The following is a 15,938-nucleotide window of genomic DNA, read 5'->3' as shown; positions in this document are numbered from 1 at the left end:
AACGTGGGGCTCGAACCTCTCTTTGAAATTGGTTGGCCGCAACATAGACGGGAACAAGTTAGCGTCTGCCATTTTAGACAGGTGGCCGGAAAGAGAGCAAGGCCAAGCGGGGCCCGGCCAGCAGTGGGCGCCCGTGTTCGCTCGGGCCCCTCCCGGCTCCGCCCCATCCCGCGCTTTATGCCCCGCCCCCCCGCGCCTCGCCGCGCAGGTCTCCTGCCTCCACTTCCGCTTTGGAGGACCTGAGTGCTCGGCGTTTCCGGGGCCGCCGCGTGGAGCTCTTCGGCTTGGAAGCTGTCGCCATGGCGGTCTTTGCAGGCCCGGCTAAGCCGTTCCTGTCACTGAACCCGCAGGAGGAGGCCAAGTTTCAGAAGGAGGTGGCGCAGTCTCGCCGGCGCGCAACCCAGGTGAGCAGCCACCGCGGGCCGAACTGAGAGGGGAGGCGGCAAGCCGGGTCTGGGGGTCTCCGGGACAGCGCGGAAGCCCGTGCGGTTCCCTGCCCCCGCGCTCCTCGCCTTGCTCGCGCCAGCGTCTCTCGGGGTGGCCCGCCGGCCTTAACGAGCTTGGAGGCCAAGGCCTCCCCGAGACCGGAAGAGGTATGCCGATGGAGAGATGGAATTTGGCCGTGTAGGCCTTAGGGGTCTCCTATGGAAATACGCGGGAGGTAATCGGGGTGATGCCAGGGAAGAGAGCCAGCAGTTGGGAATGGAATCAACCCCAGGTTAGAGCTGTCACGCCTCCGCCTTGCCCCCGAATTTGAGAGTTTTGTTTGCCCAGTTGGTGATTTTGGAGTTCTTAAAAGACAGTGTTTGCCGAGTTTCATTGGCTGACTAGGGCCCGTGACATCAAGTTGTATTTGCCTTGGTTTTTAAGCATAAAACACACATTTGACAAAAGTGAAAGTTCTTGCTTATAGAAAGCAAGGGCATGACTGAGGTGCTAGAAGGTTGTTCGGGATTGTGAAAGTCAGTGTCTTCAAATTGTTCAGTTCAGTGGGTGTGAGTAAACGGTGAACTGCAAGCAAAATTGAAGGGTATATTTGTGTGGAGTTTGGCCAGAAGATTTAAAATGATGTGTGCAAATATTGCTTATCCATCGATTCAGCATATACTTACTGAACGTTTACAGGGCGCTGGGTGCTGTGATACTGGAGGCTAAGACTACCTACCTACCACTAGACCGCTGCCCTCTTGGGGAAGTAGACGTTAAACACCAAAGTTTTTAATTACTACTCTGTCATTGGAAATGCAGGGCAAGTCTTTTGTCTTCGACTGAAAGCCAGCAGTCTTGAAGTTGTGTTGCAATGTGATTTTTTTTAATTAAAAGTTTTGTTTACCTGGTCTTTACGTCTTCAGCGAAAGGAGAAAGAGAAACTTACTCCTGGAGTAATCTATGTGGGCCACTTACCTCCAGCGCTTTACGAAACCCAGATCCGAGCATATTTCTCCCAGTTTGGTACTGTTACGAGATTCAGACTGTCCAGAAGTAAACGGGTAAGATTAGATCGTTTTATATCTTACAAGTAAGTTTTGACACTTTACAATGCACGTTTATATACTATTGTTTATCACAGTTCATATCAGAAAGGGGAGGGTAAGATTTAGAACCGGCAACAGGCAAAGGCACAATCAGTATTAATGTAAATGTTTGTTTTGCTATTTTTTTTTAAATTGCTCCAAATCCTCAATTTAAATTGATAATCCTGATAAATGAATCCTATTTATTCTATGGTTACTAGGCCACGGGTACATGAACTTCAGTTTGAGGAACAAGTATGAGTATCTTTTTTTTTTTTTTTAATATTTAAAAGAAATTTTTTTTTAATGTTTATTTTTGAGAGATAGGACATGAGCAGACAAGGGGCAGAGAGAGAGAGGGAGACACAGAATCCGAAGCAGGCTCCAGGCTCTGAGCCGTCAGCACAGAGCCTGATTCGGGGCTTGAACTCAGGACAAGCAAGATCATGAACTAGGCTGAAGTCAGACACTCCACTGACTGAGCCACCCAGGCACCCCAAAAATATTTGTTTGTTTATTTATTTAATGTTTATTTATTTTTGAGAGGGACAGAGACAGAATGCGAGTGGGTTAGGGGCAGAGAGAGAGGGAGACACAGAATCCGAAGCAGACTCCAGTCTCTGAGCTGTCAGCACAGAGCCCGACACAGGGCTCAAACTCACGAGCTGTGAGATCATGACCTGAGCCGAAGTCAGGCACTCAACCGACTAAACCACCCAGGCGCCCCAAGAATATTTATTTTTAATGTTTATTTTGAGAGAGAGAGACAGCACAAGTGGGGGAGGGGCAGAAAAAGGGGAACAGAGGATCCGGGGTGGGCTCTTTGCTGACAGCAGTGAGCCCAATGTGGGGCTCGAACTCACACACCTGATCATGACCTGAGTCAAAGTCAGACATGCAAACAACTGAGCCACCCAGGTGCCTCAAGTACGAATGTCTTGTATTAGCCTCTGGCACAGGCATTCCTATGATAGCAAAGGGCTGTATACTGAGTAGTTAAGTATAAGGACACTGAAGCCAGACCACCTAGGTTTGAACCCTGGTTGTACAGGTCACTCATTGTATGACCTTGGACCAGTTATGTAATTTCTCCATGCTTCAATTTTCTTGTCTGTAAAATGTGAATAAAATAAAATAGCATCCACCTCCTAGAAGAATATGATGAAAAATTAAACAAGGTAGTGAATGTAAAGTTTTAGAACAGTGACTGATACCGGCAGTAAATCCTTTATAAATGTTGCTGTTATATTTCCTAATAGAGGAGCGGCCACTGTATTTTCTTCCCTGCACACATCCGCTTTGGGTTATTAACCATAGACCTCTCACTGTTGGAATCTGTTTTTTCTTGATACACTTTTTCCACATTTTATCAAAGTTAACTTTTATATTCGATTTGGTGTGTGAGGGGAGAGAGATGCACCTGTCATCTGCTGATTGTCATAAAAGCATAGATCCGAAGTTTTTTGTTGTCAAAGCAACATCTCGACATTAAAGAGGATTTTAACCTTAAAATGCCCTAGTGTCTCCCATCCTAAGCAAAATAACATTTGTCTGTATTCCTCCCCTTGTTTTTCCATTTGCCTCTTTGTAAGGGTTGTGTATTATGTGGGTGAGGTATTTTAAACATCCTAAAGTCTGCTGGCATATTTGATGACTATTCAGTGATCCACCATTCACTTTCATCAGGTGTCAGCTATATCTCATACTTGTTTCAGATCTTTGTTCTTTAAGAAATAAATTATAGGTAGACTTGAGGTCCCCTTTTGTACCCTTCCCCAATCCTTTTCATTTTCTCCCCAAGTCCAGGGAATTACTATTCATGAATCCAGTTCTTCTCATTACTCTTTTTTTTTTTTTTGAGAGCAAGAGAGAATCCCAATCAGGCTCCATGCTCAGCACAGAGCCCTACGTGGGGCTCAGCCCCGCCACCATGAGATCATGACCTGAGCCGAAACCAAGAGCCAGACGCATAACCTACTAAGCTAGCACCAGGAACCCCTTTATATGTTTCATGTTCATGTATGAATGAACATACATGTCATATTTGTTTCAAGTTTATATTTTATTCTTTAGCTCAATTTTTTCAGTTAATAATCAGAAGATTATTTTTCCCCTACCCGTTCTGAAATCCAATCAAGGTTCATGCATTGTGTTTGGTTCTAGCTCTTTAGCATATCTAGAGCAGTCTTCTTGCCCTTTTGGCTTAATTGTTTTTGCTTTTCTTGACATTGGCTTTTTTGAAGAAGAGTTCAGGTCAGTTTTCTTTTAGAAAGCTCACTCCTTAAGGAGATGCACTAAAATGTACCATTTTCAGCATTGTTGCATAATAAAGCTGCCACCTTCCCCACTCACCCCAATTTTGACTGTTTGCACAGTACTTCCAACATTCTGATACTACTAGGTAAAAGCTTGGCGCTTTCTTTTTTTTTTTTTTCTTTTAGTTTATTTTGAGAGCTCACAGGTAAGCAGGGGAGAGACAGGGAGAAAGGAAGGATGGGAGAAGGTGAAAGAATCTCAATCTCAAGCAGGCTCCATGCTGTCAGAGCAGAGCCCAACACAGGGCTCAATCCCACAAACCAGGAGATCATGACCTGAACCAAAATCAAGAGTCAGACACTTAATGACTGAACCACCTAGGCGCCCCTACAGATTTTATTTGTAAGTAATTTCTACACCCAATGTAGGGCTCAGACTCACAACCCTAAGATCAGAAGTCACATGCTCTACCAACTGAGCCCACCAGGTACCCCTGGCTTTTTTTGGTTTTTTATTTGTTTCTTTTTTTAGACACTTGACATGTATTTTCGAGTCACTTTTCAGAAGGTTTATGCCTGTTTACAATGTGGTACAGTAAGTTGGAATCAGTGTGTGTCTTCCACTCCACCATTTTCCCCCTCCCTGTTAAGAGTTGGGATTATAGGGGGTACCTGGATGGCTCAGTCAGTTAAGCATCCAGCGCACCTCCGCACATATCATGATCTCTCAGTTTTGGGATCAAGCCCCGCATAGGATTCTGGACTGATGGTGTGGAGTCTGCTTGGGATTGTGTCTCTGCCCCTCCCCTGCTTACACCCACCTTCCCTCCTTCCCTGCCTCTTAATAAATAAACAAACAAACAAACTTTAAAAAAAAAAAAAAAGAGGTGGTATTATGAGGGATTTTCAGACATACAAAGTTTTACCATAATCTTGCTGCAGGTAACTGACAGCTGACGCACCCAGAGCTGCTGGTTAGCGGCACCGCTGTGTTACAAAGGAGCCTCCTGCTCATTTCCTTAATTTCGTCACCAATTTTGATCCGTAGCCAAAGATATGTTTAATGCAAAATTGTGAAATAGTTATCGTTACTGATAATTGGAGCCGTAAGGGAAGAAAGATTGGCTTTCACCTACACTCCTAGATTTTCTGGCCGGAACCCTGTAAATTCGTGTCCTGCTCTTAGGCAAATGGAGGACGGCAAACGGCTTTTTCGTCATCCACTACTTCCCGGTTGCCTTCAGCTCAAAATAATCCTTATGCCGGGGTAGCATATTTGGGGATGGCATCCTCTGCCACTCTAAAGAACATTCAAATGCCTGACTAACATCCCCTGGAGCGCTTACAGATTATTTCTTCATAGCAGCCCCGCGAGAGTGCTTATTCTTTCCCCATTTAATAGAATGAAACACTGAGGCTTAACATTACTTGCCTAACTGTCACAGCTAGGATCCAGACTTGGGCATTTGGACTCTAGAACCCGTGCTCTTGTTATTAAGACAAGTGAGAGGACACACTATGTTGTGTGGAGAGCAGGAACCCAGGATGTGCATTTCAGGAGATGTTGGCAGCATCCCTTTACCATCAGTCATGAAGACGACCGGTCGCTAGAAAACGTGAAAAGGAACACAATATTTATTTGTTTGTTTATTTATTTGGTGCCATGCTGGGTGTGGAGTCCAACACGGGGCTTGAACTCACAACCTTGAGGTCAAGACCTGAGCTCAGATCAAGAGCTGGCTGCCAGCAGAGTCACCCAGGTGCCCCGAAAATGAACACAGTATTTTATTGATTAGCTTGGTGACACTGAGGGGTTAGTGTCTTCCCAGTTCTTATGTGTAGAATGAAAATTATATTACCTGCTTTCTCTGTGAACCACCACGCTATCTGCTGAGCGTTGTTTTGGGTTTTGTTTTGTTTTTTAAATATTAACTTATTTGGGGTGCCTGGGTGGCTCAGTCAGCTAAGCGACCGACTCTTGATTTCGGCTCAGGTCACAGTCTCACAGTTCTCCAGTTCGAGCCCCAGATCAGGCTCCGCACACTGACAGTGCAGAGTCAGCTTGGGATTCCCTGCCCCCCTCCCCCCACCTTCGAAATAAATCAATACACTTCAGGGAAAAAAAAAACAACCTAAGTATTTATTTATTTTGAGAGGGAGAGAGAATCCCAAGCAGGTTCTGCACCGTCAGTGCAGAGCCCAACACAGAACTTGAACCCACAAACCATGAGATCTTAACCTGAGCCAAAGTCAGGAGTCAGACGCTTAACCGACTGAGCCACCCAGACGCCTGTTTTGTTTTGTTTTGTTTTGTCTTGTTTTGAGTAGGCTCCACTCCGAGCGTGCGGTCGTGGGGCTAGACCTTACAGCCCTGAGACCAAGAGTCCCATGTTCTACAGACTGAGCCAGCCAGGCACCCCTCTGCTGGGCATTGTTAATACACGAATAAAGTGACTACCGTTGAAACTGGTGATGAGTAAAGGACTGTGAGCCCTACCAGATTTCCTTTATGCAGTAAATTCCAGTTGTACTAGTAGTGTATTTATCACGTGATCAGAATCTCAGGTATACCTCAGGGGCGCGTCGGTGGCTCAGTCCAAGCGTCTGACTCTTGTTTCAACTCAGGTCATGATCTCACATTTCACGGATTCAAGTCCTGAGTTGGGCTTGGCACTAACAGTGTGGAGCCTGCTTGAGCTTCTCTCTCTCCCTCTATCTGCCCCTCCCCTGTTTGCTCACTCGCTCTCAAAATAAGCAAATGAGATGAAAAATACAAAAAGAAATCCCAGGAACAACTCAAGATAGTTCAGACTATTTTGGATTTTTTCTTTTCCCGTAACAATCCCCACACCGTGCATTGAAGTTAGAATTAAAGGTGTCGTAATGTTATTTAGAAATGGGGCTTACGTACGTTATTTAAATTAATGGCATTTTAAGAGTTTCAGTACTGGTAAGAATTTGATTGTTCTGCTTTTGTTGGTGGGTGTTCCATTGCAGACTGGAAATAGTAAAGGCTACGCGTTTGTGGAGTTTGCGTCTGAAGATGTTGCCAAGATAGTTGCTGAAACAATGAACAACTACCTTTTTGGTGAAAGACTCTTGAAGTGTAAGTGCTCTTCTCTCGCATTCTGTGGGGATGCATTGTGAGGACTTAGGTGCAGAGATAGGAGTGCATTTTCTAGACAGATTTCCAGTTGGGATTTTAAAATCTGCTAGAGTGAGAGCCGTGTGTGCCGAGATGGAAGTAGGACGAGTCACTAGGAGTGCATGGAAGGGCAGGTGCCCGATCACTCATGGGATGTGGAAGGCTCCCCCCGAGGAAGGGTCTTTAGGTGGAAACCTGAAGATTGAATGGGAGTGCGCCAGGGGACAGCACGTGCAAAGCGAGAGGTGACTGATGGTACTTACTTGCCTGTGAAGGAATGTGAGGGGAGCCAGGAGATGAGAGGAGGTCAGGTTACCGATGGCCGGGCATGTAAATCTGGGAGTTGAGAAGATATCCTGAGGACAAGGGGAAGCCATTAATGGGTCCTAGATGGGATAAGGTTAAAGGCAAGAAGTCCCGGGGCGCCTGGGTGGCTCAGTCGGTCAAGCGGCCAACTTCAGTTCAGGTCACGATCTCACAGTCCGTGAGTTCGAGCCCCGCATCGGGCTCTGTGCTGACCGCTCAGAGCCTGGAGCCTGTTTCAGATTCTGTGTCTCCCTCTCTCTCTGACCGTCCTCTGTTCATGCTCTGTCTCTCTCTGTCTCAAAAATAAATAAACGTTAAAAAAAAAAAAAATTTAAAAGGCAAGAAGTCCCATCTGAGAGTCGTGTGAATGACGGTGGCCGCGGCTCGTCCACAAGAGAGGAGCAGAGGGGGGCGACACCAGCTCAGTGCGGCCCACAGAGAGTGGGGCTGCCAGCTCTGCATTCGCAGAGCACCCCTGTCCGGAGCCCGGTGCCTCTGGAGGCAGAGTCTAAGTTTTGGCTTCTCTGCACTGATGGTGGATTGTGTGACCATCCCAGGTGCCGGAGCCACACACGCGGCTGACGACCTGCCCAGGCAGCATCACCCTCCCTCGGTTCCCGTCGCTGGGAGAGAGAATCCCAGCAGCCTCGTCGAGGTCATGGATTCATTTCGCACATAAAAAGCATGGCTCTTGCCGGGAGGAGATGGGCCCAAGAGGCGACCGAAAACATGTCGGGACGGCATGTGTAGGATCAGTGCTGTGCTGGGTCTTACTTCGAAAGATCACACGAGAGGTTCTGAACTCTGATAGGAGTTCAAATGGAGGATTAGCCGCGTTGTCTCTCTTTTTTTTTTTTTTGAGTGGAAGTAGTGTGTTTTGGAGGTGAGCCGAGGAAAATCCTTGTAGGGAGTAGAGAAGTCCGGGGACAAGGAAGTCACTGAGGGTGAGCTGGCAAGCACCGTAGTGCGTAGGCGGCTGGGCTCCATCCTGCTGGGTAGCACGGGGAGACCGAGTTACCCCAACCCCCAGGCGAGGGAACTGGGGTACTTACCAACTCACCACGTGTCGGTTGAAAGTCGATGTCGAGGGTTGGGCCTGCCTTTGCGAACAGTCCCGGTGTGCCGCCACGGCCTGCAAAGGGCCCGTAAGCAGAGAGATGGAGATCAGGGGAAGCTGGCTTAGTCCTGGAGAGGTAGGTACGCAGAGATGAGCTGAACGGGATCTTTCTGCTACGGCAGGTCACAGTCTGAGATCCTGCGAGCTTTAAGGACCCCTGCCCCCAGGCTTGATGCCACCACGACATGCCCTTCTATGACTCCTCTTGTTCACTTACGTATTCCTGGCTCCTGGATTAGTTCTTGGCGTTTAACAATAATTGTTGGCTGTGTGCCTTTCCTTTAGCCGCCCTCCCCCCCCCCCCCCCGCCCCCGTATTCTTTCACTCTTGCTCTTGAAAACGGGAGACCCATTATCTTGACAAAAACATTGAATCCTCTCCGTCCCGTTGGTTTGGAAACACTTTTCTTTCTTTCTCTTACATCTAGGTCATTTTATACCACCTGAAAAGGTACACGAAGAACTTTTTAGAGAGTGGCATATTCCGTTTAAAAAGCCATCCTTTCCAGCAGTGAAACGGTATAATCAGAATCGGACACTTCTTCAAAAGCTACAGATGGAGGAGCGATTTAAAAAGAAAGAAAAGTTACTCAGGAAGAGATTAGCCAAAAAAGGAATTGATTATGATTTTCCTCCACTGGTAAATATTCTTTCACAAAATGTTTTTCATAGTTTTTCACGGGGTGAGCTTTGTTCCTCAATAATTACAGCCTGTTTATGGTTTTATACATAAAGTGTCTAGCCCAGTGTTGAGGCTTTGTCTAAGTTTTTGAAACCTTGCACTGTAGGTTTCTTCTAAAAGTTTGTTAGCGTAGATCTCGTTATTTCCATTATACAGAAGAGGAAACTCTTGAAAGGGATTAGGTCATTTGCAAAATTTTTATGATCTGTTTTTAAGTTACTGAAGTTAAACCACTGTTTAACCAAAAACTATAATGCTTATAGAAAACTATTGAAGATGTCATTCAGAATGAAATGTTTGGTTTATTATATGCTCTCCTTAAACATCAAGGCTGTGAATCAACGATCTTTCTTATTGCCATTCTGATTTTGGAATTAGAAATATTTCTTCTTAACATATAGATTGGAATTAACCAATAAGCGTCAGTTCTGCGAATTAAATGAGCCAGGGGTTGAAATATACGAGACAACTTAATGAAAATGAGTTAGCACGGATTTTCAAATTCCTGGCTGTTCACTTCTTGCTCGAATCCTAAACACACACTTTCCCAGTAGGTGTTAAAATAGCGTGTCACCGTCCCAGGGCCCTGGCGCTCGTGGGAACCGTGTGGGAGCCGGGACAGTGAAGCTGCAAAACAGGCCTGCAAAAAATGACTCTCCCATAGCCTGTTTGCTGGTTTTTGCAAGAGCAGCCCTGTTTCGTTGCCCAATCCTGAACTTGGCTAAGACGGGGCCCGCCTTTTCACATTCTTCCAGTTCACGTTTCTTTTTTTTTTTTTTAATATATATATTTGTGTGTGTATATATATATATTTTTTGTTTGTTTTGTTTTTTTTGAGAGAGAGAATCCCAAGCAGGCTCCACACTGTCAACGCGGAGCCCAGTTGACATCACAACCCAAGCCAATATCAAGAGTCGGACTTTAACCAACTGTAGCTTTTGTTGTTACCATTCCTCTGGTTCACATCTGACTCGGGTTTCTGTATGGCCAACTTCAGGTTTGGCCCTACTTCAACCTCCACAGCTGTGCCCATTCCTTAGTGAGGGTCTCTCTCCCAGTTTTGCCTTAAGATCATGAGTTTTGGTTTTTAAATTGAAATGCTTTGTCATTTGGAGAGGATTTACTGATTATGCGTGTAAGGATCTAATAAGTTAAGCATGTAAATGGCATACATATGTGACATTGCCAGTTCATTTCTTTATTTAAGGTTTTATGTAAAAAGAAAAAAAGAAGTGCTTCAGACACTGGTCTTCAGAAATCTACAAATAGCCAGGTAAAATTTTTTTTATATGTTATCTGCCAGGTATAAGGGAAAGATAAATGGGGAAATACATATTCAAGACTACTGTTGCTGATAAATATGCAGATTGGTGAAGTCTCTTAAAATTTGTTGAAGGTCTTATCAAAGAAGAAGAAGAAAAAAGCTCCGTGTACTCCTGGCACCCCTGAGCAGACTGTGGATAGCCAGGTAAAATTGTGTTCACTGTTCTGGAAATGGGGTATTATAGAAATGATTTGAAAGAGGAAAAGCAGGGGCACCTGGCTGGCTCAGTTGGTGGAGCGTGTGACTCTTAATCTCAGGGTCGTGAGTTGTAGCCCCATGATGGGTGTAGAGATTACTTTAAAAAGATAAAAGAGGAAAAGCAGTCCATGCTGCTGTCACTTTATTAAAATTTCAAATTTAACCTTGTGATTGTTTTAGTAAATCCTGGTGATTTGGTAGATGCAGTGAGCTTAGCAAAAGTTACTGTGAGCGTATGGCACTGTTTACCTTTTCGGCAAAGTGACTGAGTCAGTAGGGAGAAATGAGGCTACCATCTTTACAAATGTGAGACTAGTTTTCTCCCTAATACCCTATAATGGAGCACGTTCTATTCCAGTTAATTGTGAGCTTGACACTAACTTTGGTAAGGGCCTAGGCTGTGTTATGTGCACTTGTATCACCAAAAGGTATAAACAGGCCTAAAATAACACGGGGAACTTGTAAAAATATAGGGCAAGGAAGGTGGGGGGGGGGGGGGGGTAAAGTCATTCCTAATATCTTCCTTTATTTCTCTATTACAATGTTTTACTCATTGAATCCAGGGCCCCACACCAGTTTGCACACCAACATTTTTGGAGAAGCGAAAATCGGAAGTGGCTAAAATGAACGTTGACGATAAAGATAACGAAATAGTTTTCAAACAGCCTGGTGTAAAAGAAGAAACACAGCAGACTCAAACACCTACACGCTCAAGGAAAAAAAGACGAAGAAAAGGCAATCAGTGATTCTAAATGTATTATATTTCTTCTGAAAAATGTGATTTTATTGTGAGGGCTAATTCTTTGTATTTAACTACGTGCAGTGAAATGCAGCCATTGACAGGGTTCTTGGAGGACAAACTGTCAGTAAGGAAAACGGTCAGTAACCGGCTTACCTGCCCTTGCTGGCATTGCAGCGTGCAGTAGCTGGGCCCACGCTGCCTCTTTGTCCTGGTCTCTAGTTTTCTTTGCACATTTCATAGCTGTCTTTAGTTTCTCTTCCTGGATAGAAAAGTCCCCACTTACTGCAGCTTTTATTGTTACCATCAGATAAAGAATACAGACTCTTGCTTGACCATCTACATGGTTCTCTGTTAGACTGTGCACGGCTAACCCATAAGAGCACTTGAACATCATGTGATGGAAACTGGAAGTTAAATTACTTGGAGAGTGAGAAAGCCCTTCAAGTATATGTACGTGAGTGCTTTTACCAAGTTAAGTCTTTGGGGGGCTAGCAAGGTTTAATGACTGTCATTTTGTGTTCGTATCATCAATGTGGAATTGTATCTCAAGAATCAGTGACCAGCAAATAAACTTTTTCTACAATTCATTTATATGCAAGTGGGATTTGGGTGTCTTTTCCTTTTTAAGTGCTTATTTAAATTCCAGTGTAGTTACCGTAGAGTGCTATATTGGTTTCAGGTGTGCAGTATAGTGACCCCCCCCCCCCCCCCCCCCCCCCCCCCCCCCCACTTCATACAACACCCGGTGCTCATCACAAGTGTCCTTAATCCCCATCACCAGTTTCACCCATCCCCCACCCACCTCCCCTCTGGGGACCATCAGTTCTCCATAGTTAAGAGTCTGTTTCAGGGCTCCTGGGGGGCTCAGTCGGTGAAGCATCCAACTTCAGCTCAGGTCACGATGTCAGCGTGTGAGTTCGAGCCCTGCATCGGGCTCTGTGCCGACAGCCAGGAGCCTGCTTCAGATTCTGTCTCACTCAAATGTAAATATTTTTCTTTAAAAAACAGTATTTCTTGGTTTGCCTTTTTTTTTTTTCATTTTTTCTCTTTGTTTCTTAAATTCCACGTCTGAGTGAAATCATGGTATTTGTCTTTCTCTGGCTGACATTTTGCTTAGCGTAATACTCCAGCTCCATCCATGTCGTTGCAAATGGCAAGATTTTTTTTTTACAGTTGACTAGTATTCCATCATAAGGACCTGGGTGTTGTGAAGTAAACAAGTAGGTTTTCGCCTTCTCAACTATTTTAAAGTTTCTGATACTCTTGAAATTTGCTTTTGTTTAGCTAATCCAGATTTACTAAAAATGCCCGTTGCCAGCAAACATTTTTTCATCTGGTATTTGTTAAGTCTTTAATAATGAGACACTGAGCTAGGTGTTCTGACATAAAATGGAAATAAGGATTTGTTTCAAGTGTATGCAAAGAGCAGATTTTTACGTCTAGAATGGTAGCTGGCCTAGAATACACTCAAGTATTTTTGCTTTTTTATTTTTTTAAATTTACATCCAAATCAGCATGTAGTACAACAATGATTTCAGGAGTAGATTCCTTAATGCCCCTTACCCATTTAGCCCATCCCCCCTCCTGCAGCCCCTCCCATAACCCTCTGTTCTCCATATTTATGAGTCTCTTCTGTTTTGTCCCCCTCCCTGTTTTTATATTGTTTTGTTTCCCTTCGCTTGTGTTCATGTTTTGTCTCTTAAAGTCCTCATATGAGTGAAGTCATATGATTTCTGTCTTTCTCTGACTAATTTCACTTGGCGTAATTTCGCTTCTCTAGTTACATCCATGTCGTTGCAAATGGCAAGATTTCATTCTTTTTGATTGCTGAGTAATATTCCATTATATATATATATATATATATATATATATATATATATATACACACCACATCTTTATCCATTCATCCATCAATGGACATTTGGGCTCTTTCCATGCTTTGGCGCTATAAACATGGGGGTGCATGTGTCCCTTCAAAACAGCACACCTGTATCCCTTGGGTAAATACCTAGTAGTGCAATTGCTGGGTTGTAGGGCAGTTTTAGTTTTTTGAGGAACCTCCATACTGTTTTCCAGAGTGGCTGCACCAGCTTGCATTCCCATCAATACGTATTTGATGCGTAACATCTTGCTCCCCTTTTTGAACCACTTCTCAGCCTTGTGGATCTGGATGTCCGTCTGGTTCCCCTCCTGGGAAAGCTCCGGGAAGCACGTCATTGCACCTTCACCTCCCAGCGGGCATATGCACTGTGAAGCTCACACGTGTACATTGCAAGAGGAGTTGAATACTTCCTTCTTCCCAGCCTGCCACCCATCCACCCCGTTCAGGCTGGCACCATTCATCATCATTTAATGTGCAAATTATTTTTTTAAATGTGCCCTGGAGCTAGGGGATTCCATCTCTAGCGTGTCGTGGCCATGGGTATTTTTTGTAAGAAATAGAAATTCTGTGCTTCTAAAGAATATCTTCCTGTGGACTAGATTAGGGTCTTCAAGAAAATCCATCAAGCTGGTGTTTTGATTTTCAAGTTTTGTAGTGAGAAAAACAGACGAGAATTGAATGGAAATTCTCAGGCAGTAAAACATAAAATTTTGCAGTGATACGGAGCAAACGAGGGTACGATTCAAAACTACAATCAGTATGACCAGGACTGTAAAAATGTAGTTTTTTGAAGTGAGAAGATAAGCATTTAAATAATGTGGAAGCAAAAGTATGTGTTGTTATTATAAAGTGAGCAAAAAGCTAAAGGAAGAAGAATCAATCCACATACTAGGTTCAACGAGAGACATGACAGACTGCATGTTTGCCGTAAAATGGGGTGGCCAGTGAGCAAACCAGTGTAAAGTGAGGCTTTCTGTATTTTGCCGGTAGTATCTGCAATATTGTGTGACCACATCCAAGGCAACTGATCATTATGTTCCAGAAACCGGAACCCTGGCTGATTGGTGGCATGAGATGGAAATTCAGATCAGCTGTGCTGGTAGGAATTCCAAAGTCAACTGTCCACTGCAAAGGCTGTCTCTTGTTCAAGGACTGACCCAGGTTAGGGAACCCAGGACAGCTGTCCTCCCATACAGTGGCTGTGATGCAGATGGCTGCTATCCTTTAACCCAGAAGTGGGTGTGTATGCACACACACACACACACACACACAATTATTTTACACTTGAGGCAGAAATAGTCCCGTGGCCCAAAGTGAACTATGTCATGGGGCATCCTGTGTGGTGGCCAAGTCAGATGCTGCCTGTTGTGATTTTACATTTTTAAAGGTTTAAAAAGTCAAAGTTACAGCAGATGAAAATTCTATGAAGTGCAAAGCTGAGTGTTCCTAAGTAAAGGTTGGAACACAACCATATATATATACAACCATATATATATATATATATATATATATATATATATATATATGTGTGTGTATTTATTTTGAGAGAGCGCATGAACACACAAGAAGGAGAGGGGCACAGAGAAGGGGAGACAGAATGCCAATCCTAGGCTCTGCACCATCAGAAACCCAGTGCGGGGCTTGAACTCACGAACTGTGAGATCCTGAGCTGAGCTAAGAGTCAGATGCTTAACCGACTGAGCTACCCAGGCGCCCCAGCTCAATGTACTTTGCCCCATGTTATTGGGATGCCATGAATTTTATGTATTTTTGTTACCAGTTAGTACCCATCAGGTCAAAACAAGAAAAGCAGACCTCGAATGTCACACGTAGGCTCACTGTGCAGAGTAGATTATTTTCTTATCAAATTAGATGGCACAGAATTGTGCCTGTTGGGCGGTGATGCTCCGGCTGTGCTTTTTTTCTCTTCACCATCTTTCCTTCTCGCGGCCGCTGCAGCCACGAAGTTCAAGCTGTCAGTTTCTCTGGGTACAAAATCTACCCTGGACATGGGAGGCCCTATGCCGGGACTGAGGGGAAGGTTTTCTAATTTCTTAATGAAAATGCAAGTCAGCATTCCTTTCCAAGAGGAATCCTCAGCAGAGAAACTGGACTTTACAGAAGAAACACAAAAAGGGACAGAAGAAATTCAAAAGAAAAGAACCCACCTGTACGGTCCAATTCCAGAGGGCCGTCACTGGTGCATCTCATGCTGGTAAAATGGCCAAGAGGGGTCAGAAACCTGACGTCAGGAAGGCTCAACGAGAATAAGCCATCAGGGCTACCAAGGAAGCAAAAACGGCTAAGCAAGCACCTGTAGACAGCAACGGCGGCTGCTGAGGCTCCCACGAAGGCAGCACCTAAGCAAAAGACGGTAAAGCCTGGGAGGGTTTCTTCACCCTGAGTTGGCAGAAAACGCTAAGTTGGTGGATCAGATTTTATTTTATTATTGTTTATTTTTTTTTAAGTTTATTTATTTTGAGAGACAGAGCACAAGCAGGAGAGGGGCAGAGAGAGAGGGGAGAGAGAATCCCAAGCAGGCTCAGTGCTGTCAGCACAGAGCCCGATGCAGAGCTTGATGAAGAGCTCGATCCCACGAACCGTGAGATCATGACCTGACGCTTAACTGACTGAGCCACCCGGGCACCCTGACAGATCAGATTTTTAAATAAACATCTGACTATTAAAGAATCCAGGGGCACCTGGCTGGCTCAGTCAGTTGAGGGTCTGACTTCGGCTCAGGTCATGATCTCACGCTTCGTGAGTTCAAGCCC

The 15,938-nt window shown here is 44.7% G+C and overlaps 1 protein-coding gene and 1 pseudogene across 2 annotated transcripts; both read left to right on the top strand.

The window, feature by feature from the left end:
* The first annotated feature begins 235 nt into the window (after window positions 1-235).
* Window positions 236-11,880, top strand: NIFK (nucleolar protein interacting with the FHA domain of MKI67). 2 transcript variants are annotated; one of them, XM_049615746.1, is made up of 7 exons: window positions 236-404; window positions 1,353-1,490; window positions 6,767-6,875; window positions 8,765-8,976; window positions 10,226-10,291; window positions 10,415-10,486; window positions 11,104-11,880. In XM_049615746.1, exons 1-7 carry the CDS (start codon window positions 300-302, stop codon window positions 11,284-11,286), a joined length of 885 nt encoding a protein of 294 aa, XP_049471703.1. In that variant the 5' UTR covers window positions 236-299; the 3' UTR covers window positions 11,287-11,880. The 2 variants fall into 2 exon arrangements, with proteins under 2 accessions (XP_049471703.1, XP_049471704.1); XM_049615747.1 differs by lacking the exon at window positions 236-404 and adding an exon at window positions 513-718.
* A 3,187-nt stretch (window positions 11,881-15,067) lies between these two features.
* LOC125910948 (60S ribosomal protein L24-like) lies at window positions 15,068-15,586 on the top strand (annotated as a pseudogene).
* Window positions 15,587-15,938: the final 352 nt, after the last annotated feature.

The sequence above is a fragment of the Panthera uncia genome, assembly GCF_023721935.1.
Source record: "Panthera uncia isolate 11264 chromosome C1 unlocalized genomic scaffold, Puncia_PCG_1.0 HiC_scaffold_3, whole genome shotgun sequence".
NCBI classification, from domain to species: domain Eukaryota; kingdom Metazoa; phylum Chordata; class Mammalia; order Carnivora; family Felidae; genus Panthera; species Panthera uncia.
Note: the sequence above shows the minus strand (reverse complement) of the source record. Positions and strands in the feature narration are given on the sequence as shown.

Excerpts from the sequence above, each read along its gene's own strand:
- NIFK (XM_049615746.1), top strand. The coding sequence starts at position 300 with ATGGCGGTCTTTGCAGGCCCGGCTAAGCCGTTCCTGTCACTGAACCCG. Across the intron at positions 6,876-8,764 it reads TGGTGAAAGACTCTTGAAGT|GTCATTTTATACCACCTGAA; the intron begins GTAAGTGCTCTT and ends TCTTACATCTAG. Across the intron at positions 10,487-11,103 it reads AGCAGACTGTGGATAGCCAG|GGCCCCACACCAGTTTGCAC; the intron begins GTAAAATTGTGT and ends CATTGAATCCAG.